The sequence below is a fragment of the Lutjanus erythropterus genome, chromosome 8, assembly GCF_056507025.1.
Source record: "Lutjanus erythropterus isolate fLutEry1 chromosome 8, fLutEry1.hap2, whole genome shotgun sequence".
NCBI classification, from domain to species: domain Eukaryota; kingdom Metazoa; phylum Chordata; class Actinopteri; order Lutjaniformes; family Lutjanidae; genus Lutjanus; species Lutjanus erythropterus.
Window position 1 is genome coordinate 31,169,961 of NC_139324.1, and position 27,677 is coordinate 31,197,637.

Below are 27,677 nucleotides of genomic sequence, written 5' to 3' on the forward strand. Positions count from 1 at the left end.
TGAACTTCAGCAGGTCTTCTTGATCATGTCTTCATGCTTGAATACATTGAGTTGCTGCCATGTGATTGGCTGATTAGATATTTGCGTTAATGTGTTTAATCTCCAACACAGTTTTCTACAGTCTACAGGGGACCCCCTGCTCCCTGAAGACCCCTCCCTCCTCATTTGAAGCATCTCACATGAAATCCACCCCCCCTGCGCGTGCATGCGTGAGTGGGTGTGTGCGCGCGCTCGTGCGTCTGTTGAAATAAAACGGGCGGCTCCTCGGACCTAGCTGACCCTGACGGAGTTCACTGATGTGGGAACCTTTCCGCCTGAGATGAGTATCTGCAACTTGCAGACTCCGTACATTTGTTGAAATTCCTGACGGTCCTAGTTTGGATTTTTATTTTCCGCGTACTGCCGCCGCGGTGAGTGCACTTTATTTTGAACTTTCATTAAGGTTTGGTGCAGAGCGGTGGTGCGCAAAGCACCGACAGATAAACAGATCGAGATAACAAGCAGTTAGTCTGGTGTAGTCTTGTTTATCTGTAATTCAAGTGACATAAGGCAGATAGTCCTACTGTGACAGTTCTGCATTCAAAACACAAGTACAAAACATAAGTATTAGAGGTAAAATCAATTTAAAGTATCAAAAGTAAAAGTGCTCATCATCCAGAGTGACCATGTTGCACACTTGATGCACCAATAAGCATTTTATTGTTGTTGCTACTTTAGTGCAGCAAATCACTTTATGCTTCAACTACTAGAAATGCTTATTTTTTTTTATCAGGAGTGGAATGTAACTAATTACATTTACTCAAGTACTGTATGATGCATGGAGGATATGACTCAAAAGACTGAGATGTTGCGTTCAAGTGACATATTTGTGTGTGTTTGTGCAGGCATAAATATTTTAACTTTTATTTCAAACCAGTTGTTGAAAGGAACGCCGAGAAAATAAATAAAAAGCTAAATAAACTTAAGTGCTGTTCACTATCTGTTGATTCCTCAGTGTTTTAATACTGTCAGTCAGTTAGAGGCAGGTTGTAAAACAAGAAGCAGCTTCTCAGCGGTCACACCTGCCAGGGAGCTCCTCTTGTCTTCATAAATGTTCCCCATGATGCTCAATATAAATCACCCATTTTCTGCATTATATGTCCTGTAATATCGGTGTATGTTGGTAAACATATCCACTGATATCAACATATCTGTAATCAGGGGTGGAAGTAACTAATTACAAATACTCAAATTACTGTAATTAAGTAGCTTTTGGGGTACTTGTACTTTTCTGAGTAGATTCACAAGTCTTTACTTTTACTTGAACTTAAGTATTCATTTCACCATGTAATCTACTTAGTTATTTTCAAAATCATAGTTCAACAACATATCCAAACCTTTCATCTGTGTTTTTGTAGCCAATCAGGTGATCTGATCACGAACGAGCCAATGAAAACAAAGACATACACCTGAAAAACAAAACGAAATGGTGCGACAGCAAACATTTGGAGTAAGGATGTTAATGTTTAATCATTAATTGATTAATTTACCCAATTAGAAATGTATTCATTGATGCTTAATCAATGGTCAAGGAAGTAGCTGCACCTCATTTGATATTGTTTCGTCAAGTGGAGCCATTTGTTGAATAAGCAAACTTAAACTTTGAGTTAACATGGAAAAAAGGACAAACAAAAAAAAAAAAAAGAAAAAAAGAAAATTAGGAAAATAAAATGTTATGTATCTTATAAATTATTAATGATTTTTACATGCAGTGTGAAAAGTTTATAAAACACGATGTTACATTGTAAGTTAAACTACAAACCAGTTTATACAAGCACAGCTGAAACAATCAGTCGATTGACAGAAAATTAATTGGCAACATAATGTAAGAGTCCTGTTTTGTTGTGGTGTTCATTTTAAAATCCACCTCCATTCATGTTTTAAATAATATAACATTTTCTACAAGGAGTAATAAATTGTCTGAAATGTTCTTTTTTGCAAAATAAGTTCAAATACCTTGTTAAAATGGCTTACATATAGCTCTACATCTTGCCCTCATGTAGTATTCAAGGTTTCATGAATATGCAAACAGTCCCTTCCCTCTCCTCATGGCCCCGAGTACCTACACTCGACTTTTCCTCCGTTTTGCTAGCTAATCACGGTAACTAGCTATGTCCAGCTTCACCTATGGGCTGGGCGTCACCCCCTCAATTAACGGGATTGGTATATGACGTCATAAACCCAGCCTGACTGAATCTGTGCTCACTGCAGTTTCAGAGCAAGAAATGCTCAGACGTGGCGTTTTCTGCTTATTTTGCTCCTGATACGTCTTGCAACACATGATACATAGTGTTTCCCAAAGGTCAAGGAGACGTCAATCAAAAGTCTTGTTTTACCCACAATTCCAAAAAAATTCCCAAAAGTTGCTTGTTTCAAAATGTTAGAAAATGGTGAGAAATGTCAATCAGTGTTTCCCAAACCCGAAGGTGACGTCCTCAAATGTCTTGTTTTACTCACAGCCCAAAGATATTCAGTTTATTGTCAGAGAGGAGTACAGAAACCAAAAGTTATTCACATTTAAGAAGCTGAAATCAGACAAATTGACTCTTTCTTAAAAAAAATTCTCAAACCAATTAATCGTACTTCAAAATAGTATTTAATTACGATTCTTAAATTAATTTAGTTATATTCCACCACTGTACAACAGTGCCACTGTCTTGGATTTACTCTCTGCTGTGGATTGAATCTGTTTTCTTCATTTGTTGATGTTGGGTTGTAGAGATTTTCTGTTTTTAGTAAAAGTAATCCTGACCTACAGAACGTTGCTGTTCTAACAACAGGCTACAACTCCTCTCTGGATGTGATTTCCTTCCGCAAAATCGTATCTTGCTTCATCCGTTGCCTTTTTTCATGTTTTATCTTTCGTAACATCAGATAGCTTGTGAACCCCAATTGTGGATTTCACCAAACAGGTGGGATGCAACAACAAAAAAAAATCCATTTCAGCTTTTAAATAGAGTCCTCTTTTCTCCACACAGTGTGGTTATTCACTGATGCTGTTTAAAACAACGATAAACATTCTTAAGCTCCGAGGAGACGCCTTCTGTGAAGACTCACTTGTCTGACAGCTATTTCCTGCATTTAAAGGGAGCGCTGGAGTTAAAAGTACGCCCCCAACAACTGTCCTGTTCACTCCTCTCTGTCTTGTCTTATTTTTTTTTTGCAGGAATAATGGCAGTGATTTCAGGGTTCATCTTGCTGTGCATGCTCCACGCTGCAGTCCCTCAACGTCTGTCCAGGCCCGTATCTGGGATAGATGACAGTTATTTGTACCAACCAGCAGCATTTCCACCATCATCTTCATTACCGTGTCAGGGTGAGTCAGAGTTATTTATAGATTTGTCACTTTATTATTTTCTTTCTATTCAGCGGTGGAAGAAGTAATCAGATACTTAAGATCTTCACTTAAGTAAAAGTGGAAATACCGGTTTAAGTGTACGCTATATTTAGAATATTTTCGTGGTCAGACAGCCTTTTCTGACGAGAAACCGCCCTTCTGTGCTGTAAGCCAAATATTGCTCCCTCTGAACCGACCAAACTTCATAGGCAAAATCATTTTACCTCTCAGAACACAGGGGTTGCTGGTCTGTTGCCTTGATCTGTCAGTTTGTTTGTGTCACAAGTCACAGGTCTCACAATAATACAGATGCACAAACAGATTGAGACAGCGGTAGACTAGCAACTCCAGTGTTCTGTGAGGTAAAACAGCTGATTTCCATGAAGTTAGAATGGTTTGGAGAGAGCAATATTTTGCTTTTATGGATGTCTGTGCATGTTGAGGTGGAGTTAAGTATTTTATATAGAGCTTATAATAATGTTCATTATGCTTGTTTTTAAAATGTACTGGCGTTTTATTTCATTATAACAAACCATGTTTTAGAAGGTACTCATATGTTTTGTGTGCTAAAATCTTATTTTCTAAAGCTGTCAGATTAATGACAGTGCAAGTACAATATTTCCCACTGATATGTAGTGGACTGAAAGAATGAAGAAAACACTCAACTAAAGTAAAAGTGAGTTAAAGTGGGCGCCCCTATAGCTCAGTCGGTAGGGCGTGCGCACCATGTATTGAGGCTGTTAGTCCTCTGCAGCGGCCGCTGGTTCGAATCCCGCCTGCGGCTCATTTGCTGCATGTCATCCCCTGTCTCTTCACCCCCCTTTCCTGTCATACCTTCAGCTGTCACTGTCAATAAAGGCAAAAATGCCAAAAAAAAAAAAAAAAGTGAGTTAAAGTTGTACTTAAAGAGTAACAGTTTTTAAAATTGGTCCAGTATGGAGGGGAAATGCTGCAGCTGTCAGAAGAGAAACTGAGCTACAACATAATCCCTCCGGATAACTGCGTACGTCAAAATACGTCCACTAAAAGTGCTCTTTTTTGCCGCTCTGGTTTGGTTGAAATAAACCTTAAATCTACAGCGTTAGATGAGGAAATATCGTAGAAGAAGATTTGTTGGGGTTTGTACCAAACAAACATGTTTTCTGTCATCTGAAGAATACGATTTGTAGGCCAGGGCATCTCTGCAGTACTAAAGTATTTCATTATAATGCTGTTTTCACACACATTTTTCCTTTGTCAATAAATTGTGGCTTGGTTCTGCGGTTTGGATATTGCACTTGGCCATAATGACAAATTAACATTAGTGTTGGTTTTTATTTGATAACTAACTAGTAAATAAAAGTTTTGTACAGCGGCAAATAAAAGTTGACTTTGGGCAAGTAGTTTAGGTAGGTCCAAGTTGAAAAATACCAAAGTTACCCTTTAAGTGCAGAACCTGAGTAAATGTACTTACTTTCCACCACTGCATTCATAACATTTGTAATTTCAGTCTAATGAAGCTTTTAAAGTAAAGTACACTTTTGTTGACATTCTCTTCTCCAGCCGAGATAATCGACTGCCCTATCAGGCTGCTTTTCACCATCGACACCTCAGAGACCATCGCTTTACAGGAGGCCCCGATTCCCGCCCTGTTGGACAGCGTGCAACAGTTCACCAAGACGTTTGCCGGGAAGCTGCGTGATGAATTATACAAAGACCGGGTCAGGCTCAGCTGGTCCGTCGGTGGCCTGAACTACTCCCAGACGGTGCATGTGTTCAGCCCGTTCACGAAGAAGGAGAACTTCATCAGGAACCTTAACATTGTCTACGAAGGCAAAGGCACCTTTACAGACTGCGCCCTCAGAAACATGACCTCCTACATGACCAGCCACTTCTCAGAGGAGAACGCCGTCAACTACTCTGTGGTCATCACAGATGGGCATGTGACAGGGAGTCCGTGTGGAGGGATGAAATCGACGGCAGAGAAGGCCCGGGAGCAGGGGATCCAGATTTTCGCAGTGGCAGCGTCCAGGATCACTGATGAAATGGGGATGAAGGAGATTGCCAGCACTCCCACTGAAGTGTACCGTGATGACTTCACCGCTGTGGACTTAAAAAAACCAGCAAACGTGGAACATACCATCAATAAAATTATAGAAACCATGGTGATCTGAAAAACTTTTTTTACCTTGAATGCTTATATTTGAATTTAGTTTTTAATTGCAGTAGCACTTAGGGCTGGGTAATATATCAATATTATATCAGCATCTTTATCTTTTTCTTTACCCACTTAGTGATTATATCCACATTATAGATGATTATTTAAAGGGACAGTTCACCACAAATTCAAATATACACATTTTTCCTCTTTGCCTGTACTGCTATTTATGCATCTAGATCAGAGGTGCCCAATCTAGATGAAAGTCCAGAAATAAATCTTCATGTTATATGAAATTACATTAAATTAGAATGTATTATTTTATAGAAAATGTCTAAGTCTAACAGAGTTACAAAAAAAAACATTACTGTTTAATCTGCTTAACAGTAATTCTGCTGTGGAGATGATTGTCAGAAAAACACCCACATGCTTTGTTTTGGGAGCATCAATTTGAAAGAAAAGACACCTTTCTGAAAGAAAAGCAACTCACAGCGCTTTAAATGAAGTTGAACAGCTGTATAGCTGTATGTAATCAAGAGTGGAAATTTGACTTCAGCTTGAAAAAAATATAAAGTTAAGCATCGTACTGACAACATTGACTCGGCAGCTCACGCCAAAACTATCCCAAGATTTTAGATGTTTTTTGGTGTGAGTTGCAGAGCTTTGGAGATGTGGGCCGTAGAGATGTCTGTCTTCTCTTGAATGTAAACAGACTAGTCGGCGCTCAGCTTGTGGGGCTCAAAACTCAAAAACAATGCATTTGAAGAACTCAACAGCAATGTCTCTTTCCAGAAGTCATGACCAGGTTACTCAAGATAACCTACAGATCTTGGTTTTAGCAGTTTAATGCAGGAACTATTTATTTTCTAAAAGAAAGAAAGTAATTATGGTAGATTCTCCCTTAGAAACAAAACAATCTAGATGGATAAATAGCACTACAGGTAGGGGGGGAAATGTGGATTTTTGATTTTGGATGAACTGTCCCTTTAAAAAGCATCTAATTGTGTTAATATTTTGTGAGCTCCACAATACTGTTGCAATATCGAGGTATTTGATAAAAAATATTTGAATGTGTTCAGCATCATTATCACTGTCAGACACGTTTTAACTTATTGTTGTTTTTTCTTTACAGAAATATCAAGCCTATTTAAAGGTAAGAAAAACTTGTTATTAACAAGACTAGTGTCTCCTCATATAAAGCCAGATGAAGGCTGATGTTATCTGCTCGATATTGGCCTTTTCAGCCATATTGATCTTTATCTGTATTGGCACATAAGATAATGCAGTTTGTTTTGTTGTTATTGTTTTATATGCTGAATTTTATGTATATTTGATCCTCCTCCTTAGTTATATTCCTGTTTTTTTTATTTATACATTGTTATAATGAAAATGTCAAAAAAAAAAAAAAAAACAACTCAAATTTTCAAGGCAGCTTATATCAACAGATTTGTTTTAAACCAAATCAAACTCTCAAGGGTTGAAGTTTTACTGATAATGTTTAGATCAGATCATTTACTTTTCTTTTCTACTTTAGATAAATTAGAACTATTGAGTTTTAGAAACCATATATATATATACATATATATTTTTTATTTTTTTTTTATAATTGTTGAAGTAAAAGTGAATGGTTTATAATTTGATATTATTGGCCATAACTGTTCACAGCTCACTGTGAACAATGACATACATTTAGGGGAATTCTAAAACTTAAAACTTTAAAGTTTATCTAAAAAAAGATATCTCAAAAGATTATAGTATTATATATTATTGTAGTTTATTTCAAAACTTACTTGTGTTTTCATACAAAATTCAAAAATCTAGTTGTCTAGCAGCTGCCTTGAAATTATGTGTTTTGAACTTTTACTTTACAGCGATACTTACTTAAAAAAAGTTTGCTGTTTTAGTACCCTGGTGTAATTTTATTTCTAAAGGTTTCAAAAACCTTTAGTCCCTAATATTGGTATTGGAATCTGCCCCATAAACCCTGCATTGTATTTTTAATATTGTTTTATTTTCCTTTTTGATCTTGTAGTGTTACAAATATTATTGCTATGAGGTTCCTGGGCCCCCTGGACCAAAAGGGTATCCAGGTCAAAAAGTGAGTATTTACAAACAAATTCAGAACAGAAGTATGAATGATCCATGTTTCTGCTTACATTAAAGATCGCTTTGTTAAAATGTCAATATTATTATTATTTCTAGGGTATGAAGGGAGAGAGAGGTGATGATGGACCAAAAGGTACAATAGGCAGACCGGTAGGTAGAAAATAAACATCATGATTATCACACTTGAAATTCTGTAAGAGCAGTACTGTATCATTTTAATGATGAATATTATCTGTTATGTTACAGGGTGATCCTGGAATCGAAGGTCCAATCGGACCACCTGGTGAAAAGGTTTGTTGAGACCCTCTCATCGATGATTTTGAACACTATTATGTAATTACATTGATCTCAATAACATTTCCTTCTGTGCTCTTTTTGATGTAGGGAAAAAAAGGTCCGAAAGGTGACAAGGTGAGAGATGAATCTTTATATTCCTGTTTTTCTGTTCGTCTGTCAAATGAAATGCTGTTGGTGTTAATGTTTCTGTTTTACCTCAACAGGGTGAAATAGGAGCAACTGGAGCAAAGGTAAATAACAATTGAATATGTGTTTTCTTTCTATATCCTACTATATTCAACTAATGATTATAGTTAAATGTACTGCAGTGAGTATTCAGCAGGATATGAAACAGTCTCATTTTATTGCTGATGCCTCCATACAACCCAAATAAGCAAACGAGATCATCAGTGAGAATATCGGCTATTTCTGTGTAGTTATTCAGCAGGTCGCATGAAATCAGATGAAACGAGCCAGTTTTTACGTTTTGCCAGATAAAATCACATTTACCAGGATGTTGTCCAGTCAGGAAGAGGCAGGAAGAGATTTTTATTTAGATAATTTTAATTTTGACATTATATTTTTTTTGGTGGCGGTGGAAACTCTACTGCTTTTGTCCATGGGGTGGCTTCAAAATCAACACTGTGAAAGAAGCAACTGTAACTAAAAATAAACTTAAAAACTGCGGTTTGGTGTGAAAAAAACATTTTAGTTAACCGAAATTAAAAATAAAAACGACTTACGAAAAAAAAAACTGAAACAATATTATGTACTAGGGCTGTGATGACAACAGGTTTTTACTACATGATTCTTGTGACCAAAAGACTTCATAATAACAATATTAAAATGATATCTATAGAAATTTTTTAAGTAGTAATAATTATAATAATACAGTTAGTTGGAGTGAGAATCTGTAACCATAACTGTATCTGATTTAAGGGCATAAAGTGTATTAACGAGGTGCTGGATTATTTACATATCAAATGTGTATTATTAGCATGATATCAATATTTTAGTTTTTAAATTGTCATGCTTACTGTGAAGACAGGGTTGTACGTGACTGTGAGACAGGTGCCTTGAGTGTTACAATACAAACTCAACACTTAAAGCAATTAACTTAAGAAATTCAGATTAAGTATAAACCTGATCTGAACTTCTTGAATTACATTAAGTCTTGCCCCTGAGAAATACCCCCAGACATCATAATAAAAAATAATACTCAAACTAATAAAAACTAAACTAAAACGAAACATTTTTAACAATAAAACCTAAACTGAAACAAGCAAACCCACTATGGTAACTAACTGAAACTAAACTGAATTGGACTCGTAAGTTTGGGAATGGCTGGTTTAGTGGATCACCCAAATGATTATACGTGTTATGCCATGTCATTATTTCAGTTATGTTACTTCCATATGCATTGCTCCCTCTATAATGAATGAAAAACAGTAACTCTGCATGCAACTGTTGACGTTAGCATGCCGCAGTTAATATTCTGTCCTCGCTGATACTCAGGGTGTGATTGGAGAATCTGGCAAGAACGGAACTGACGGTCAAAAGGTGAGTCCACAACAAACAACAAAGTAAAATGTACAGTATATGTCACATGACTCTAACATGTTCAGTACACTGATTTGATCTGATCATCTCTGGGCATCTTCAGGGTAAACTGGGACGAATTGGAACTCCTGGCTGCAAAGGTGATCCAGGTGACAAGGTAAGTCTTAAGTCAACACAATTTTTTACATGTAGCTCTGAAGGTCACAGTCATACAGAATAGCTGTGTTGTCCAAATGTTACTTAGATAGTAATTCTATTCTAGCCATCTTATTTAATCAGAATTATTTGATGAAATAATACATGCAGGTGGTTAATTTTACCATCTACCAGTCATATATCTATACAGTCTAGTTTACTAAACAGTCATTTTGTTTTTGTCTCTAAAAGGGACCAGATGGATTCCCTGGAGGTGTTGGTGACCCTGGGACACCTGGAGACAAAGGAGGAAAGGTCTGTATTAAATCAAAACTGGGATACTTCGCTTCCCCTTTAACTTATCAGCAGATAAACACATAACTAGAAGTCTACAGCCATGCTGCCAAAGACTGTATGATAAATAGTGGACAGAGCCTCCGTGGCGTTGCCTATCGGTTTGTGGACTACCGTTTTGAAACCTCGAGTTTGACATTATGGCTGTCACATTTACATCCATAAACCCAACCAGATGAGTGCTGGATCATAAAAATACCTGAACAGAGAAGGAAAGATCGGCATACCAAGAAGCTCCTGTTTAAGGTTTTTATTTCCATTTTTTCGTGTCGTATCAGAATTCATGCTCTTCCTCAGACTACAGAGTCGCCGTTGTAACCACCCATAAGTCATCGTGCTTCCACAACAGAACAGAAACAGAAACAACACCAATATCTATGTGTTTGCTGTAGATCTATATTTTTTTCTAAAGACTGATAGATATACACCATGAATTCTGTATGAGCTCATATTCATTAAGCTATAATCTTGTGGGAAAATATTTTTGAAAAGACTGAACTCTGATGCTTGCCTTATAAGTTCAGATGCATTTATTATAGATCTACATTTTGTCAGAACATTGGTGTATTTGTGTAAGGATTTATTTATTTATTGTTTGAATATATATACATATGTTTTGAAAGGATAAAAAAAAAGTCTTTTTCTGATTGGTTTTGTTATACCTATGAGATGTGTATCTCGTGGTGGATGCGTGATGAAGTATCGGTCTTCAAGATACCAACTCTGAACCAGAGCATGTGAACAAAATTTCTGCTCCTCGCTCGGGAAGCTGTCCGACCCCCACCTCTCCCACTCAAAGCTGCACCAGGCCGCTCCGCTTATTATTGCTCACTCCAAAAAAGAAAAACCTGCATTGTAATTCACCTTTAGTGCAAATCGCAGTCTTTAGGCCAAAACACACTAAAAGCTTCAATATACGTGTGTCAGTTGTAGCTTCTATGGCGTGCTGCAGGCTTCAGATTTAAAATTCCAACACCACAGAACCAGCTGTATTTTAGGAAAAACATTGCTTTTCATATGTATCTATGTATTTCTTCACTATTATTTTGTTAATAAGAGTTTATTTCTTAAATAACATATTGTCCTCTTAGGGGAAAAATCCTCACCTTTTTTCAGCTCAGTCTATATAATGACTAAACAGTGCACAATATTTATGTTTTTGTATTAAGGCAGAAGGATAATTTACATCAGTTTCACTCAGTTTACATCAGAGAGGATGTTTTAGACAACAGTAGACAGCAAACTGGGCGCCGACACACACTGAGGAGATGACGAGGGAGAGATGGCATCTGTGCAGTTTATCAACAGGACGGTTCAAAATAGTTTGGGTGTCTGTGCAATGATCACTTGGGCACAGGTCAGGCTCGTGGTGTGATCGGTACCTGAGTGAAATTGGAGCGGGAGAAGAGGTGACGATTGATCCTTTTTTTAAAAAAAAAGCCGCTCTCATCCAACCCTCCCCCGCTCGCTCCTGCTCCGCTCTGCTCACATGTTCTGCTCTGAACACATGAGAATCAGTCTGAGGAAGAGCCTGGAGCTCAAAATATCATGCAAATAATGCGAAAAAATACCTTAAACAGAAGCTTTTTGGTGTGAAGATCTTTCCCTCTCTGTTGTTTCTCTAAACATCAGACCGGCAAATGTCATTCAGCCCGAGTTGACAAGCCCTCAGCCCCTTCTGGGGGAAAACTCATAGTTTCATATAATGAAAAATAGGAAAGTACCAAAAATCTGCTGTGTAGCAGGTTGTAAAACAAATAAATATACAAATTCATCAAGATCTGTGGTTCTATTGACAGGTTTTGTTATTTACAGAAAATGTTAAGCCTAATAATACCTCGCAATTCAGTGTCGGCTCATTGATCCACTTAGAAGGTAGAAGACTGAAGGAGCATGACGGCTGACTAATTAACCTTAATTTATTAAGATATTAGGAATGCTCTGGTTAAGGCAAGTTCACAGAATAATAACTAGACACATCTATAAAACAAAGCTTTATTTAACTCAACATGAATTCAAACATACTTTAAAAATTGTATTTCAAAGATGTAATATTGCACAACTGCGTATGGGGTTTCCAGTTTTTTGTCCCCCAAAAGGGGGCCCGGCCTGACATTTTGGTTAAGTACCCATATGTTCCAGTCTGATGTATGCATGTTAGCAGCTTTGTGAGGCTATATTTAGCGCAGCAGTGCTTTGAGCATCACCATGCTAACCAGGGTGACTGGGTGTCCCACTTTATGTGGGGCTGCATAACTTTTCTAAAGTCTGGCTTTGTTCATTGGCTGTGAAAAAAGCAGGGAATGCTGTCATGACAGTCCCGTGTTGATTGTCAATCAAACTGAACATACTTGGGTCATTTGCAGGTTAACCTGTCACTGTATTTCTATCTTACACCCAACAGGGACCAACACGAGTCGCCACAAAGTCATAAGCTACGCAGATTTAGGCTGAATACGGTGGAAACTACCACAAAGAAAAGGGAATACAGCTGCAGCAAAGACTGGAAAACTACTAGTCTTGTCTGTTGTGTGCTTCTGAATCAACCAGATGTTACAAGCTAAGGGACAGAATAGAAACAGAAATTAATTAATATTAAAATTTTAGATCACCTGTCAGCATTGATAACATGTCCATGGGTGCCAACTTGGGTTAAACATTCAGGTAGGGGCAAAAATGTCAGCCTCTGTGATGTTAGATGGTGTGATGTGGTGAGGAGTAGGGATTGATATTCTTCCCCTGAAAATTAGACATTTTTATCCTGGGAACAGAAGCTCACTATCCCTCTATATTATTTTAGCTATACTGTCAATATACACTGGTCATAGCCTATTTCAGGCAAATGTTTAAGTAGAATTGTGGGTGCAGAACATGACCATTTTAGTCTGTTATCTGGTGGTATTAATAATTAATTATTGTGACAGAGGAACACAAATTCAACATTAATGAACATTATAATGAACAATCTAAACTGCACATGCTACATGCAGCTTGAGGTGCAAGGATGAAATGCCAGGTTTACTGCCTGTGATCTGTCACTGTCTGACTGAACAGCCTCATGGAAACAATGTTTTACAATTCTTTGCATTACAAACAAACAAAATTCTTTAAAACACGTTATTAGGCATTTTCAAAGTCATTCTATTCAGCTGAGACAGATCCCATATTTTTTCGCTTTCAGAAGTTCCAGCTCTGCACAGCACGGCGCCATTCGCACTACATGTTAGAAACAGTCGGCTGAATAAATTTAATGATCACTCGAAATTAAAAAGCAAAAGTCTCAAAAAGTTCTCACTCACTTGGTGAGAGATTTTGGACCGATTGTTCAGGAACTTTTGGCCGTCTTTCTGCAGCGAAGGGCGCGTTTTACTGCAGTCAACTGTTGGAGGTAAATTCGTCGTATGCTGCCATCTCTGCCAGTATTTCTTTCAGAAGTGTTTTGGATGAAGTATGAATCAGACCAGCGCATTTTATCTCTCGCTAGAGTGCAGTGCACAATTTACATCCTGATTGTTTTATCTTTTGAAGTATTTCCACACAGAGCCGGTGATGGACGGTGTATTGTGTTAGTCTAATTTAGATGGTAGAGCCGCAAGTTACGGTACAAACTGCATTAACAGCCAGAAGTTGAATTCATGGTGCTTTGCGCTTGTTGGCTAATTAATTAGAGACACACTCTATGCCTTATTATGTAAATTAAATCCTTTCAAACGCCCTTTGAATACAACCATTTTGAAGAATGGGACACAGCAGAGGAGAGAGTAGTCTCACATAGACCTCTCTCCACAGCGCCCAGTGTTGGAGAAAGGTCTGGCTCCACGCATAAACATTCTGCTATAGGAGGAAAAAATGCCCCACCTTGTTTGCATTTCTTGAAACCAATCACAGTTATCTTGGGCGGCGCTAAGTCCAGGATGCAACGATGGTGCTGCTGCAAAATAGCGTCGAGGAGGAACTTGGAGGTAAGTTGGAGGTAACGGCAGTTAGCTTGTTTACATTTGTACTATTTGTGTCCCAGGTGCTAATTTGACGTTTTCAGCATGTAGGTTGCAACTAGGAGGTTGTTCTTTTTTTCCCAGGACTAAGGAGAGAGAAACAGAGAAGAAAAAAGCCCTGAAAAATGGCACAAGGAACCTGAAGAGCTTAAAATGATAAAGGAAGAGAAGGATAAAATAAATCTGAAAAAGGCAACAAAAGTGGTATTTAATATACTGAAAGACTTTTTAAACCAAAAACAAAAGAACACAGATTTGGGAATTGACTCTGTGGTCATGCTTAACGATACCTTATGTGATTTTTATGCATCGGTTCAGTCCACTTAGGCTGTCTGCGAGTACAGTGTGGCAAGTTTAGTGAGCATTAGAGCTGATATCAACCCGTCATATATATATGCATGATTTCATGTCTTCGTTCTTGTTTGTTTGTTTGTTTGTTTGTTTGTTTGTTTGTTTGTTTAGGGTTTCCCAGGCCGCCCTGGAAAGCCAGGTCCCTCTGGCTCAAAAGGAGATCAAGGACGAAAGGTAAACTTTAGATTAAAACATGACAGAAAACATTGTTTGGAAAAAAAGGTTTACTTAAAAACAAAATCATGATACTGAATCTCTGTCCCTCAGGGTGAAGTTGGATATTCTGGAAATCCGGGGCTACCAGGAACAAAAGGATCTCAAGTACATAACATTTTTTGGTTTATTATAATTACTTCTGTTATATACTACCATAAGAAAAATAATAAAACAAAAATAAAAACATTAACTCTTGCAGGGGACTCCTGGCTCACCTGGACCAAAAGGCGAAAGGGTATTTCAAACACCTTTATTTAAAAAAAAATATATATATATCATCATTTTGAAAATTTGCCATAGTTTGTTATAAATTACCATCATTTAAATATTAACAGGGACGGACAGGAGACACTGGAACAAAGGGAGCACAGGGATCTGATGGGCCAAAAGGAGAGAAGGTAAGTTCAGCGCTTAGAGAAGGTCACATCATCTCCTTGAGTTATTTACTTAATGATTTTCAGCTTTGTTTGTAGAGCAGGTTTGTTGCATTGGGAATTCTACAGAATTTCTTCTCAATTCTGAGGAAACTCAGTTTTTTTTAAAGCAAACAGAGGAACATGAGGTAAATGACAGATACGGCTGTGATCTGAAAGCCAGATAACAAGTTCTTGCGAAACCCTGTCAAATTAGAGTGGAATAGTTTGAAATAAGACTTCAGCTGTGTCGGACAGACCCATGGGAGTTTTACTTTCCCTGTAAAGCAGTATAAAGGCTTTCATGCCCAGTAAACTTTGGCTATGTTGCTGTAGGGTCTTTCCAAACCAACTTCTCAGGAAAATTCGTCACATATTTCACTTAAATGGAATTGTTGCCTCCGAGTTAATGTTGTGTTTTGTGTACATTTGTTTATGATTAATGGTGTGGTGCTAATCCTGACACATTCATTTATTTTTCGAGGGTGAACGAGGGATCCCGGGAGCCAGAGGTCGGCCCGGGGGAGACGGACCCAAGGGCTCAAAGGTGAGGGGATCGTGCTGTGGGTAGATTCTGGCAGAGTGATGATTCAGCAGCTTCCTAAGAACTCAGCAAGTTTTCCCCAGACTTCCAGCACTGGAGGTTTGGCCTTCTGTACCTGATGCTCTGCCAAAATAGCCTGAGCTGAGCCTGTTATAATAAACACATTTTCCTGGGAAATTGTTGTTGCTTTTTAAAACTTTGTCCAGTATTATATAATGCCAAATTCATTACAGCATGAGTAACTCGTGGTGGGGGTGGGTGGGCTGGAGTAAACATCCAGTAATGATATTTTCTCTGTTAATGTCTCTGTCCTCCAGGGAGACCAAGGACAACCGGGACCGAGGGGTCAGCCAGGAGAGACAGGAGTAACCGGAGGAAATGTGTGTCATTTATAACATCACAATCATCTGCAGTAACTGCTCCTTGACAGACTTTGTGTTAGGAATTACATGTGTGAAACAGCTGTCAGTGAAGGTTTCTGCTGTGGTTGCAGGGCACCACTGGGCTTCCTGGAGATCCTGGACCAAGAGGAGAGACTGGGAACCCTGGACCGAAGGTGGGTTAAACCTCTCAGTCCATCACTTTCATCTTGTGAAACACTTCGGGCTCCATCTTCTGCCAGATGCAAAGCACCGCACAGTAGGGCTGAACGATCTTGGGGGAAAAAAAATTAGAGCTGCAACACTTAATCGATTATTAATCGCTGATTAATTAAATTAATTAATTAATTATTCTTTAATTAAATTCATCAACAACTATTTTGATCAACGATTAATTTTGAGTCATCTCTTTAAGACAAAAAGACCAACTTCTCAGATTTCAGTTTCTTAAATGTGAATATTGTTTCTTTATTCCTCTATGACAGTTAATTGAATATCTTTGGGTTGTGAGTAAAACAAGACATTTAAGGACGTGATTGTAAACACTGATCGACATTTTTCACCATTCTCTGGCATTTTAAAACAAACAACTATAAATAGATTAATGGAGCAAATAATCGACTGATTAATCAACTATGAAAATAATCATTAGTTGCAGCCCTAATAAATATCTAATTGGGATTATTTTGACTGATATTGTAATTGCAATATGCATGGCTTATCATGCAAAAAAAATTTTAAAACTGCCATATTTTAAAAGCATATAAAAAAATTAACAATGTAACTGTAATCTAGTTACATCTTTTTCAAATGTAATCTGGACTGTTTGTAGTCTGTAGTGTACAGTCTATAGTATAATTTTTTGTAATCCCGATTACACATAACATAATAACATAAAGATTATTTAGGACCCTAAAACATTTGTTGATTGATATTTTTTTTTCTCCTAAAGGGTGACAAAGGAAGACCTGGATTCAGCTATGCTGGACAAAGAGGACTCACTGTACGTGTGTTTGTTGTTTACCTCACAAAAATCTTGCATATCTTTCAAACTTTAGTCTAAAGCGACTCTGATCTTTCCAGGGAGAGGGAGGTGACCCAGGTAGAAAAGGACAGAGGGGGGGCCGAGGTGACTGTGGCGCTAAAGGAGAACCTGGAGAAAAAGGAACCACAGGACCCACTGTAAGATCAATAACAAATGTTTTACATGGATTTGTTTTGATTTTTATTGTTGGGTTGTGCACAATTAATATGCCCATCTTAAACAGGCTTGCAAGACGCAGTTATTTAGAAAAACAGATGAGAAACAAGAGTAGCAACATAAATTACAAATAATACTGAACAAATAAACAATCCTGACATATTTTATTTTATGTTTCATAGAAACGGATGTTTCCAGCTTATCAGCATTCAAATTTGACATCAATTCCATTCTGTCATCATCAGTGCCTCAGAACATTATTGGATTTTGAATGTGCATTTCATTTAATATAGGTGTTATTTACTAATATTAAGAAGGACAACACAGAAGCAAACGTGATTCATTTTCAACCTCTCATAATTCACATAATTCACACAACCTCTTGTCCTCCTGGATATTTTTAAATCTGCCAACTTTAAGGGCCAGAGGAAGGATTCCTGTTCACAGGGAAACTTTTAACTCCTAGTTTGCTATGACATAAGATTTAGTACCATAATCATGGTTGATTTGAATATACAATATATTGGTAATTTTTGTTTTAACAAAATATATTTTAACCAGTTTTCTGCAAACTTAGCAAGTGACTTTATTTAGCTTTATTGTTACTATGCATATATTGGAAATCTGGTTTGTTTAAAAATCGCATGAAGCCTATGGAGAACTGTGCAATTTACTCCAAAAATGCCTTATTGATCCAATTTTATGTCATATGAAGCAAAGATTCAACAGCCTTATCATTTCACATTTTTTGCCTTATTGATCTGGGAATCTAAATCACCCTGAAAGGTCAAAGTAGGAGCAAACTTAAATAGTGTAAAGAAAAAAAAAAAAAAAGATTCTTAATCTCAGTGGATCTCTCCTGATTAAATAAAGGTTAAATAAAAAAAACAGCTAAATTGAATGGAACTTGGTGCTCAGAGCATTTCAATAATTACTTTTGAAAGCTCAGCAGCAGCGCATCTTTCCAAAAACAATGTCCCGGGCACTCACTCACAAAATAATGCACAGACGTCACGGCAACCAATTTTCATTGAGACCGTTCCTTCAGTAGAAAATAGTTGGAAAGAAAACTCTTCACAGGCAGGTCTGGGGATTGTCCTGAGTGGTTGGTGATATAATTTTGCTTTGTCCACCACAAATTAAGTTTCATTCACCTCCGTTGAAGAGGGATGGAGATAGAAATCTTAGGGATACAGTATATCAAAACCTCAGCTAATGAAACTGATCATATCTGCAGTGCACACTTAGATACCATTAGATGTTACGTGCCAAGATGTCTTTTTGAAATGTGGGTGAATTTACTTTGCCTTATTCTGCACAGTGTCTGAATTTAGCTTAAGAACAAGGCTGTGCAGATATTTTATCAGGTGCAGTTTCTCAGAAGACGTCATGTGACGTCAGCTGAACCGATGAGCTATGATGTTTTATGATGTCAGATATGTAAACCATCATTAACATTCAATAACATTATAACTGCACAGTTTTGTTGACTTAATCGTAGCACCAACGTGGCAATTAGTTCTTAAAGGGACAAAATCAAAAATTTACCTCTTGGCTGAAGTGCAGTTTATCCATCTAGATAGTTTTGGTGAGAGCTGCAGAGTTTTGGAGATTTCACCTGTAGAGATTTGCACCTTCTCTTGAATATAATGAAACTAGATGGCACTTGACTTGTGGTGCTGAAAATGACGCAACAAAAACATATGAAAAACTCAACAACGGTGTCTCTTTCCAGAAATCATTACCGGATTGCAAAAACTAATCCACAGACCTTGTTGTGGGCATTTTAATGAGGGACCACTTTCTTTCTGAGAGAAAGAGGATGGTTTTTGCAAAGAGACATTGCTTTTCACATGTATTTTCCTGGTATTTTGATCACCACAAGTGACATCTCTACAGCTGATATCACCAAAACTCTGCAACTCACGCCAAAACAATCTAGATGGATAAGCAGCACAACAGGCCTGGAGAAACATGTATCTTTGTATCTATCTATGTATGTCTGATTTTACGGTGAACTGTTCCTTTAAGAAATGCTTCATAAAAAACACAAGAAAAAAAGAATAAAGAAAAAAACATATTTTGGAAGGTTCTGCAGTCTTCTGCAGAATAACCAACAGTTAATAAATCTTGGCGGTTTGTGGGAGGTAAAAAGAAACATGTTACTTCCAAAGAAGAGCAAATTATGCAGAAAATTAGTCACTTCCTTTGAAAAAATGTTTTCTGTGCAGGGAGACCCAGGTCCGCCAGGGCAGCCAGGACCGAGAGGACCCAAGGGGGATCCGGGAAAGGATGTGAGCAACAGCACACCTGCTCAGATAATGACTTGACCACGCAGGCAAATTTGAGATCCAATAACACTGATGTCTCTTTGTGTGTGTGCGTGTGCTCGTGTGTGTGCGCGTGTGTGTGTGCATGTGTGTGTGCATGTGTGTGTGCGCACAGGGGGACCAAGGACCACAGGGCGACCCTGGGCTCAGTGTGAGTCGACTTTAAAAACATTTGTTTTAATACTAGATTATTCACACATTCTTGAGAATTGGGAGAAATTTTTATTATCAAAACTTATTAAAAATTTTTTTACTACTACCACTCTAATTTCACTTTGATTTTTTTTTTTATTTTGAAAAATTTGTTCTTTAAGGACTTAAATACATGAGATTGATGTAATTTATAAAATATTTTAGCTTGCTTTAATTTTTTTATGTCTAAATTTGCTCTGTGCAAGAAAACATCTTTGTCCCAGACAGGAATTCACTTTGAAGCAATTAAAAATTTTTTTAAAAGCCTTTAAAATCTAAGATTAACAATACCTAATAAAAATGTTGAGCTATAGCTTAAGGACCCCTGATTCACTTCCTGGTTTTAAGAAAGGCAGGAATTCTGCTGAAGCACCGGTAAACTGACATCCATGCAGACAGAGGAGACATAACTCAGTTCTCTTTAATAACTGAATTAGTACTTTTTTTTTTCTTGTAACCATAATATGCTTTCACTGAAAAAAACAAAAAAGTAAAAAGGAAATTATTACTTTTTAAAAACTCACTGCCCCACTTGGGCCACCCAGTCAAAAACATCTGGACTCACTCCTGTACGTGACGTCAAATCCGTTACAGAGAAGTTTTATCTGTTGTATTCATTAAGTAATGGTTCATAAGGATTTATAAAATGAGTTTACACAACAAAAAATATGATACACCTAATGTGTGTTCTTTGTGTTCTAAATGATATTATATTTTTTTTTTAATCACAAAGAAAATTGCATTATCAAGAGAAATTGTAAGTTGGCAGTGGTATTAATGATATTTATTTCTTGAATAAAAATATATCAAACGTTTTGATTATACAGCTATTTAAAAAACTTGCATTTAATTCCACAAAAACCCTTAAACAGTTAAGGTTCTATGGTTGATATTATAGCACTATGACATTTTGTGTCTGACGGAGTTGACAAAAGTTGCCAGCTGCAAAAAATGCTGTTAATTTTTTATTAGTTGTTATTAAATTTAGCGACTTAAAATCAATTTTAAGTGATGAAGTTGAGGGCTCATTTCGATTGGTTGTGACACCCGTATTAATTTAATTTATTTCCTTTAATTAACATTGTGTGCTACTCCAGTGCATTTTGAGTGTATTCCTTTATATTATAATTGTTGCACTATTTATCAATTTGGTTATTTATTGCACTATATGTAGATATTTATTTATTTTGTCTTGTTAGTTCAGATGTCTTATTACATTTTATATTATTATTGTTGCCATTTAATTTTATTATATTTATTTTTGTCTAACAGAACTGTATAGAGCTGAATATTGTGTATAAAAACTGAAAAATGTCAATAAACTTTAAAACAAAAGAAAGAACCCAGAGGTTTAAAAGCCAAGAGTTTGATCTTTTAAAATATATTTTCCAGCATGATTGAAGAGTAAGAATCAAAACTCCCTACAGTTTTGTCCCAGTTCTCAAGAATGAGTTATTATATTCGTTTGGTTGTATTATTTCTAACCTGAATCCCTGCTGTCACTGCAGGCCTGTGATATCATGGCCTACACCAGAGAGACGTGTGGTTGTTGTGGTGAGCAAACATGATCACCGATCAAACGCAGCTTCATCCTTTAGTGTCTTTAAACGTACTGATCCTGTGCTTGTCTTTTGTCTCAGACTGCGAGAGACACTGTGGAGCTCTGGACATCGTTTTCATAATCGATAGCTCAGAGAGCGTCGGGATGACTAACTTTACCCTGGAGAAGAACTTTGTTATCAACACCATCAACAGAATGGGATCCATGACCAGCGACCCTGCGTCACCGAACGGTACGGTCGAGCAGAAACACAGCACAGGCGTCCCTGCAAATCCTTCTGCAGACGCAGTTTCAAGTGACAAGAAGTAAAGGTCGCCACAAAAGATTAAACATTTCCAAGGAGTGAATCATTTAATCCGCTGTTGGATATAAAGTTACAGCCAGAAATATTTGGACGGGACCCCATTTACTCACTGCAGTCTTCATTAACACTGTGACTGTACAGTAACCACAAAGCACAGATTGTCAGTGTTGCATATTTTTAGCCATCAAGTGTTACCAGCTAAAGGGATAGTTTAGATTATTTGAAGTTGTATGAGCTACTTCTCCATAGTCAGTGTGTCTATCTACAGTCCATGGCGGTCGGCACGCTCCCGGTTTGGAGGAACAGGAAAGAATTCCAGTATGGAGGCTAAGCAATGAACTGCTGTGGACAGAGTCACAACAAAGTTTTTTAGCCACTTGAAGAAGGGCCACCTAAAAAATCAATATCAGTTTAAATGTACGGTACATTTAGAATATTTTCACCACTTTACTTTGCCATCAGAGAGCCCCCTCTGATAGGAAACAGCTGTTATATAAGCCAAATATCGCTCTGTCTGCAACCTGCAACTCCAGAACTGCATGCAGCTGTTTTGCCCCTCTCCAGTGGCCTCCTGTTGCTTTGACAAAAAAATTAAATGGAAATGAATACGGTTCTTATTTACACGTTTCAATTTTGTTTTCACTTATTGTTGTAGGCCTAAGTTATTCTGAATAAAAACAATATTTTAATATTTCATCGACTAAATTCTCTGTTGTAGCCTACGTTTACGTCTCAGCGTCTTTTCCTCTAAATTTTTCTCTAAATCTGTCAGTTCAGACAGACCCCACAGGCGAAATCAGGAATTTGACCTCGCAGAACACAGCAGTTTCTGGTCTACAGCTGCCACAACCGGTTAGTTTGTTTGTGTTATTTTGTGTCCTGGGTGAATCCAGACTAAACTTTAAAAACACCAATGCTGCACAATAACACATACTAACAGATCGATGCAGCAACAGACCACTAACAACCATGTTCTGCAAGGTAAAATTTCTGATTTTGTCCATGGAGTTCGGTTGGTCTGGAGAGAGCGATATCTGGCTGACATAACAATGGTTCCCTGTCAGAAACATCTGCTGTAGGATTGCTTAGCTCCCATGCTGGTTCTCCTCTCTGTTTCTCCAAACTGGGGATTTGCTCACCGCCATCTGCTGCAGGTAATACACTGATTATTGAGTACCTCATACAACCTCACGTCAAATCATCCAAACTATCCTTTTAATTTTCCAACTGTGCCTATTTACTGACTACTAACTGAACAAGAAGCCAAAACATCAAAAATGTGTTGTTGGTTTTTTTCATATTAATTTCTGAAAAACAGCTAAAACACTTAAAGGATAAGGGTTGCAATATTCTACATTTTTGTTATTGTCAACAAATAATACGAAAATACCGAAACCAACAGGTAATTTATGCCACTGATAAGTATTACCTTTGTAGCCCAAACCTGATATATTAATTTCTCTATGCCAATAGGCCTCCACTTGTGTCTAAAAACTCCGAAAAATGCATTAATGAGCCACACTGTTTAGTTTCATTACAAAGAAATGTGGACTGTAATTTACTTTGAGACAGTTCCACACACAGCTTCCTGTTAATATTAATACTTACAGCAGCATCATGTGAAAGTTGTCCCCAACAAATGTACAGTTGTATGCCTGTAAAGGTCCAGTGTTTAAGATTTGCGAGGATTTGTTGACAGAAAATGTTTGAATATAATATAAGTATATTTTCATTAGTGCAAAATTAATTAAAATACCTTGTTAAAATGACTTGCATATAGCTCTTGGCTTCATTTAGTATTAAATGATTCATGAATAAGCAAATAGTCTCCGCCCTCTCCACCCCGACCTCGAAGCAGCTGCACCCGACTTCTCTGTTTTGCCAGGCAATCACAGTAACTAGTTACATCCGGCTTCTCCAATGGGCTGGGCGTCACCGCTAACGATGTGTGTAGTGTTTAGGGCTGCAACCAACGATTATTTTCCATAATCGATTAATCTGCCGGTTATTTTCTCTATTCATCGATTAATAGTTTGATAATTTTTTTTCTTAAAAAATTACTCATTACCATTAATCGATTATCAAAATAGTTGCCAATTTATTTAATAATCGATTAAAAATCAATTAATTGTTACAGCTCTAATGGCACCCCCCTTAATTAACAGGATTGGTTCCTTAGACGTCCTATACCCAGCCGGACTAAATCTGTCTTTTTGTTTGGCTTTCTGTGAGACTGTCCTTGCTCACTGGAGGACGTCTTTTAAAACTGAAGTCACAACACCCTGACATGTCTGTCTCTTCCAGGAACAAGAGTCGGAGTCGTACAGTACAGTCACCACGGGACCTTTGAGGCCATTCATCTCAACGACGCCAGCATCAATTCCATGTCCGACTTCAAAGCGGCAGTGAAGAGGCTGCAGTGGATCGCCGGGGGCACCTTCACACCCTCAGCCCTCCAGTTCGCCTACGATACGGTCATCACGGCCAGCAAGAGATCCAATGCCAAAGTGCCTGTCATAGTGATCTCAGATGGCCGCTATGACCGACGTGACAAGAACGTTAAGCTTGATTACCTTTGTAAAAAAAAAAATGTGGAGGTGTTCGCTATCGGGGTTGGTGATATGTTTCACAAGAAGGAGGATAACGCCGTGCTGAACAGCATCACATGCAACAAGCCGGAAAATGTCTTCACGATGAATTATTACGTAGAGCTGTTGGCAGAGACCTTCGTACAAAAGATAGAGAATTTGCTCTGTCCCAGTAAGCCTGTACCAGCACACACAGCAGAATGACAGTACCAATCCTTCAGACTATTTGTTTAACTTCTGTCTATTTGATTTCCCCTCCAGGCCCAGTGATCATGTGCCCTGAGCTCCCCTGTAGGCAGGGTAAGTGTTTTTCTTGGCTAGTATTTGTTAAAATTACTCCATGCACATTACAATCTAATACGCATGGTTATCTTAGCCAGAAATATGTTCTTTGAAATTTAGATGGAATTTTTATTAATTAAGATTGCATCATTAATATTACTTAACTGCATTATTCTATATGTTGTAACAGGGTTCAGAAACCCACAATAGATGTACATTAGACCACAGACCCAGATTTTGTCTTCAGGAATGCCCTGTTGAGTATTTTTTTTTTTTTTTTTTTTTTAGGTTTGAAGATAGAGGTTTTAGTCTATTAATGATCAAACTATAATCTCTGTAAATTGCAATCAAACAGCTATACTTTGGAGTTCCCACTTTCAAAAAATAAAAAAATATTCTATTCCTACTAGGGCTGGGACAATCACCGATTAAATCATATATTGGCGATTGGAAGGTTGCCAGGCGATTTGCTGTTTATCAAGGCGATTTTGAAAAAAAAAAAAACGGCGCTCTACTGTGCATTAAGAGATGTTTCTGGAGGAAATACATGACTGTTAGAGAAGCCCCGTTTACAAACAGACCTACAATCCACATTCTCTCTCCTCTCTCCTCTCCTCTCCTCTCCTCTCCTCTCCTCTCCTCTCCTCTCCTCTCCTCTCCTCTCCTCTCAGCGCAGGGTACACTGTCAGCCCTGTGACAGTGACAGGGCGCATCTCTTTGATTCGACCCGACACAGCCCGTTTGCTCATGCTTCGGGGTCGTTCAACAGAGTAGGCTAATTGCAAATAAATATTGTTTTAATGTGTAACTACTGAAATGTTCACACAAGGGCTTTCATAAATTCCTACAGTGTTGCGGCACTGCCGCCTTTGCAGGTTAAAAGTTAATGACAGCGACTTGAAGTGAGGAGGAGCAACACGTCTCCGGCTTGTCAGCGCAGCGGTGTTGCTCACTTTTGCATGTGATGCAAAACATTAAAAATAACGTCATTATAACAAAACAGTATAAACCTGCAGTGCTTGAAGTGCTAGCTTGGGTGATCGGGAGTTTTGTGGCTTCAGCAGGATGATGAAGACGAAGGTGCGCGAATAAATTGGTTGTCTGAACATTTGTCACGGACACACATTTGGTGCATATTTTGCAGATAGGCTTTGTTGTGTCCGTCGGCTCACCTCTGGCATCTGGGATAAACCCAAAAAAACTCCCAAATTGGAGATGTGGTGTTTTTCTTTGCCACCAAAGCCACAGCGGTGTCAGTGTTGGCAGTGTTGCTGACTGGTAGCGATCAACATAAGACACGTGCCAAGGACACGTGCTGCCCCTGCCCCTTTGCCAATTTAATCGTGTATTGACAATCTACAATTTGAAATTTAGAGGCAATCGCACAGCCCTAATTCCTACGTTTGTGCTGTGGACCCACTACAACCCACTCAAGGACCCCAATTTGAAAACCACCGTATTATACATAACACAAGTTTTAAATTAGATTTGCTCATTAAGGATGAGAGCAACTTGTTAACATTTAGAAAAGGCGATGGTGACTGAGGACATGTAGGCAGATGTTTTACAGCAGGATGTATGCTTATTTTGTATCTTAATTTATTTTAATCCAGTTTTTCATGTATCTGTTCCTGTGGCTGCAACTTTGGTGGGTCACTTTCTGTGCAGCACATTGTGCGTCCACCTGTTGCTTGTTTGCTTGCTTGCAGGAGCGTTATAGTACAGGGCTGGAAAGTTACTTTTTCACCACCTTCCCAAAATTCATTGTTGCTTTGTCAATCAGCCTCATGAGGAATCAGCCAATGCCAATTATCTCAATTAGGGGTGTTGCAATATACTGGTACTGACTTAAAAGATTATCGCTTTTCAGTATCCTTTAAGTGTAATTGTACTTTTTGTACACTTTTGTACTGTGATGGTTACAGACTCTCCACCTCCCTACACTTGTATTTGTAAAATATTTACTGTAATAAATACTAAAATGTCCATGATATGTCATCAAAGATTAAGGAAACGTGCTAAGCTGAAATACTTGCTTCACTAACAGCAACACTACAGCCATGGTGTCTATCTTCAAGTTCAGTTCAAATTAATGCCAAATGTTTGCCAAACAAGAAAGTGTGCGTTTATGAGTTTTAAGAAATCATTAATAATCTTTTATAAGGATAAGACGTTTATAACAGTTAAATTGAGCAATATGTTAATAGGGTTTGACTGGCAGGGAGACAGGCAGTCCTCATTTGCTATTGTAAAATTGCAATGTTGCGCTTGTCTTGCGCTCCCGCGTTGTTCCTGCAGCAATTTCATTATTATGAATTATTTGGGCCACAATAATTGCGTGGTGAAAATCTGATATTGTGACCGCCTATTCTCGAAATGTGAGGTAATCGCCTTGATTAATCGACCTATCAGTGTACCAGAGAGTAGCTCAGTGAGTTTTCTTTTTTCCTTTCATTACAGAACCTGATGTGGCTCCGTGTGTCCAGCGGCCGGTGGATTTGGTATTTCTACTAGATGGATCAGAGCGCCTCGGGTTGCCGAACTTCGGGTACGTCCGTGAGTTTGTGCAGCGGGTGGCAGAACATCTGCCACTGGCCCAAAGCCAGGATGATCGTATGCGAGCCCGCTTGGCGCTGATAGAGTTCGGCAAGGAGACCGAGTACAACGTGGCCTTTCCCCTCACATACAACCCCACTACCATCGCTAATGGCTTATCTAACTTGTCTTATCTGGAGTCTTCTTCGAGCCTGGGGCCCGCCATCTTCAAGACCATCGACCGCATCCTGAGGAGAGCTGACACTCAGAGGAAGATACGTCATCCAGAGATTATGTTTGTTTTCATCACGGATGGCATCGCTGACACCAACAACCTGGAGGAGGCGGTGAGTGCCATGCGCAGGGCAGAGGCCGTCTCCACGGTGATCACCACGGGAAGTGACGTTAACCAAGAAGTCCTAATGAAGCTGGCCTTGGGTGACCAGAACGCCATCTTTAAAACAAAAGACCTGTCTGATCTGTCCAAGTCCAGTTTTTTTGACCGTTTCATCCTGTGGGTGTGTTGAAGAGACACCACACAGACGTGAACATCATGCTGGTGCTACTGCGGTTAATCAAGCATTTTAAACATGAGATACTGGTTTACTATGATTCTAATATGTACTGTACAATTTGCAAACGACATCGCTACATTGTGCTCTGTGATATGCATCAGGAAAAAAGTTTGTATTGATCTTCCATCTTTTATCATACAGAAACATAGTACAAGTCTCTCATTCTTCATGCACCACTAAGTTTTACTGATTTTCGATAATAAACCTGCAGTATGCGCAGTGCTGTCGTCTGTGAAGTCAGTTTCTAGTGCACATGAATCTTGAGA

At 38.2% G+C, this 27,677-nt stretch overlaps 1 protein-coding gene across 1 annotated transcript; it reads left to right on the plus strand.

Annotated features, from left to right (window-relative positions):
- The first annotated feature begins 256 nt into the window (after positions 1–256).
- Positions 257–27,626, plus strand: LOC146323068 (collagen alpha-2(VI) chain-like). The gene is made up of 28 exons (XM_084725581.1): positions 257–410; positions 3,206–3,355; positions 4,919–5,520; positions 6,646–6,666; positions 7,546–7,611; positions 7,716–7,769; positions 7,866–7,910; positions 8,004–8,030; positions 8,120–8,146; positions 9,411–9,455; positions 9,559–9,612; positions 9,843–9,905; positions 14,402–14,464; positions 14,558–14,611; positions 14,706–14,741; positions 14,842–14,904; positions 15,404–15,466; positions 15,781–15,843; positions 15,957–16,019; positions 16,796–16,846; positions 16,927–17,025; positions 19,276–19,338; positions 19,490–19,525; positions 21,075–21,120; positions 21,207–21,359; positions 23,736–24,191; positions 24,281–24,319; positions 26,762–27,626. The coding sequence occupies exons 2-28, from the start codon at positions 3,211–3,213 to the stop codon at positions 27,361–27,363; spliced, it is 3,099 nt and encodes a 1,032-aa protein (XP_084581707.1). The 5' UTR covers positions 257–410; positions 3,206–3,210; the 3' UTR covers positions 27,364–27,626.
- Positions 27,627–27,677: the final 51 nt, after the last annotated feature.

Bases quoted from the DNA above. Each gene is read 5' to 3' on its own strand.
- LOC146323068 (XM_084725581.1), top strand. From the start codon at position 3,211: ATGGCAGTGATTTCAGGGTTCATCTTGCTGTGCATGCTCCACGCTGCA. The intron at 6,667-7,545 runs GTAAGAAAAACT...TTGATCTTGTAG, and splicing joins AATATCAAGCCTATTTAAAG to TGTTACAAATATTATTGCTA. The intron at 7,612-7,715 runs GTGAGTATTTAC...TATTATTTCTAG, and splicing joins AAGGGTATCCAGGTCAAAAA to GGTATGAAGGGAGAGAGAGG.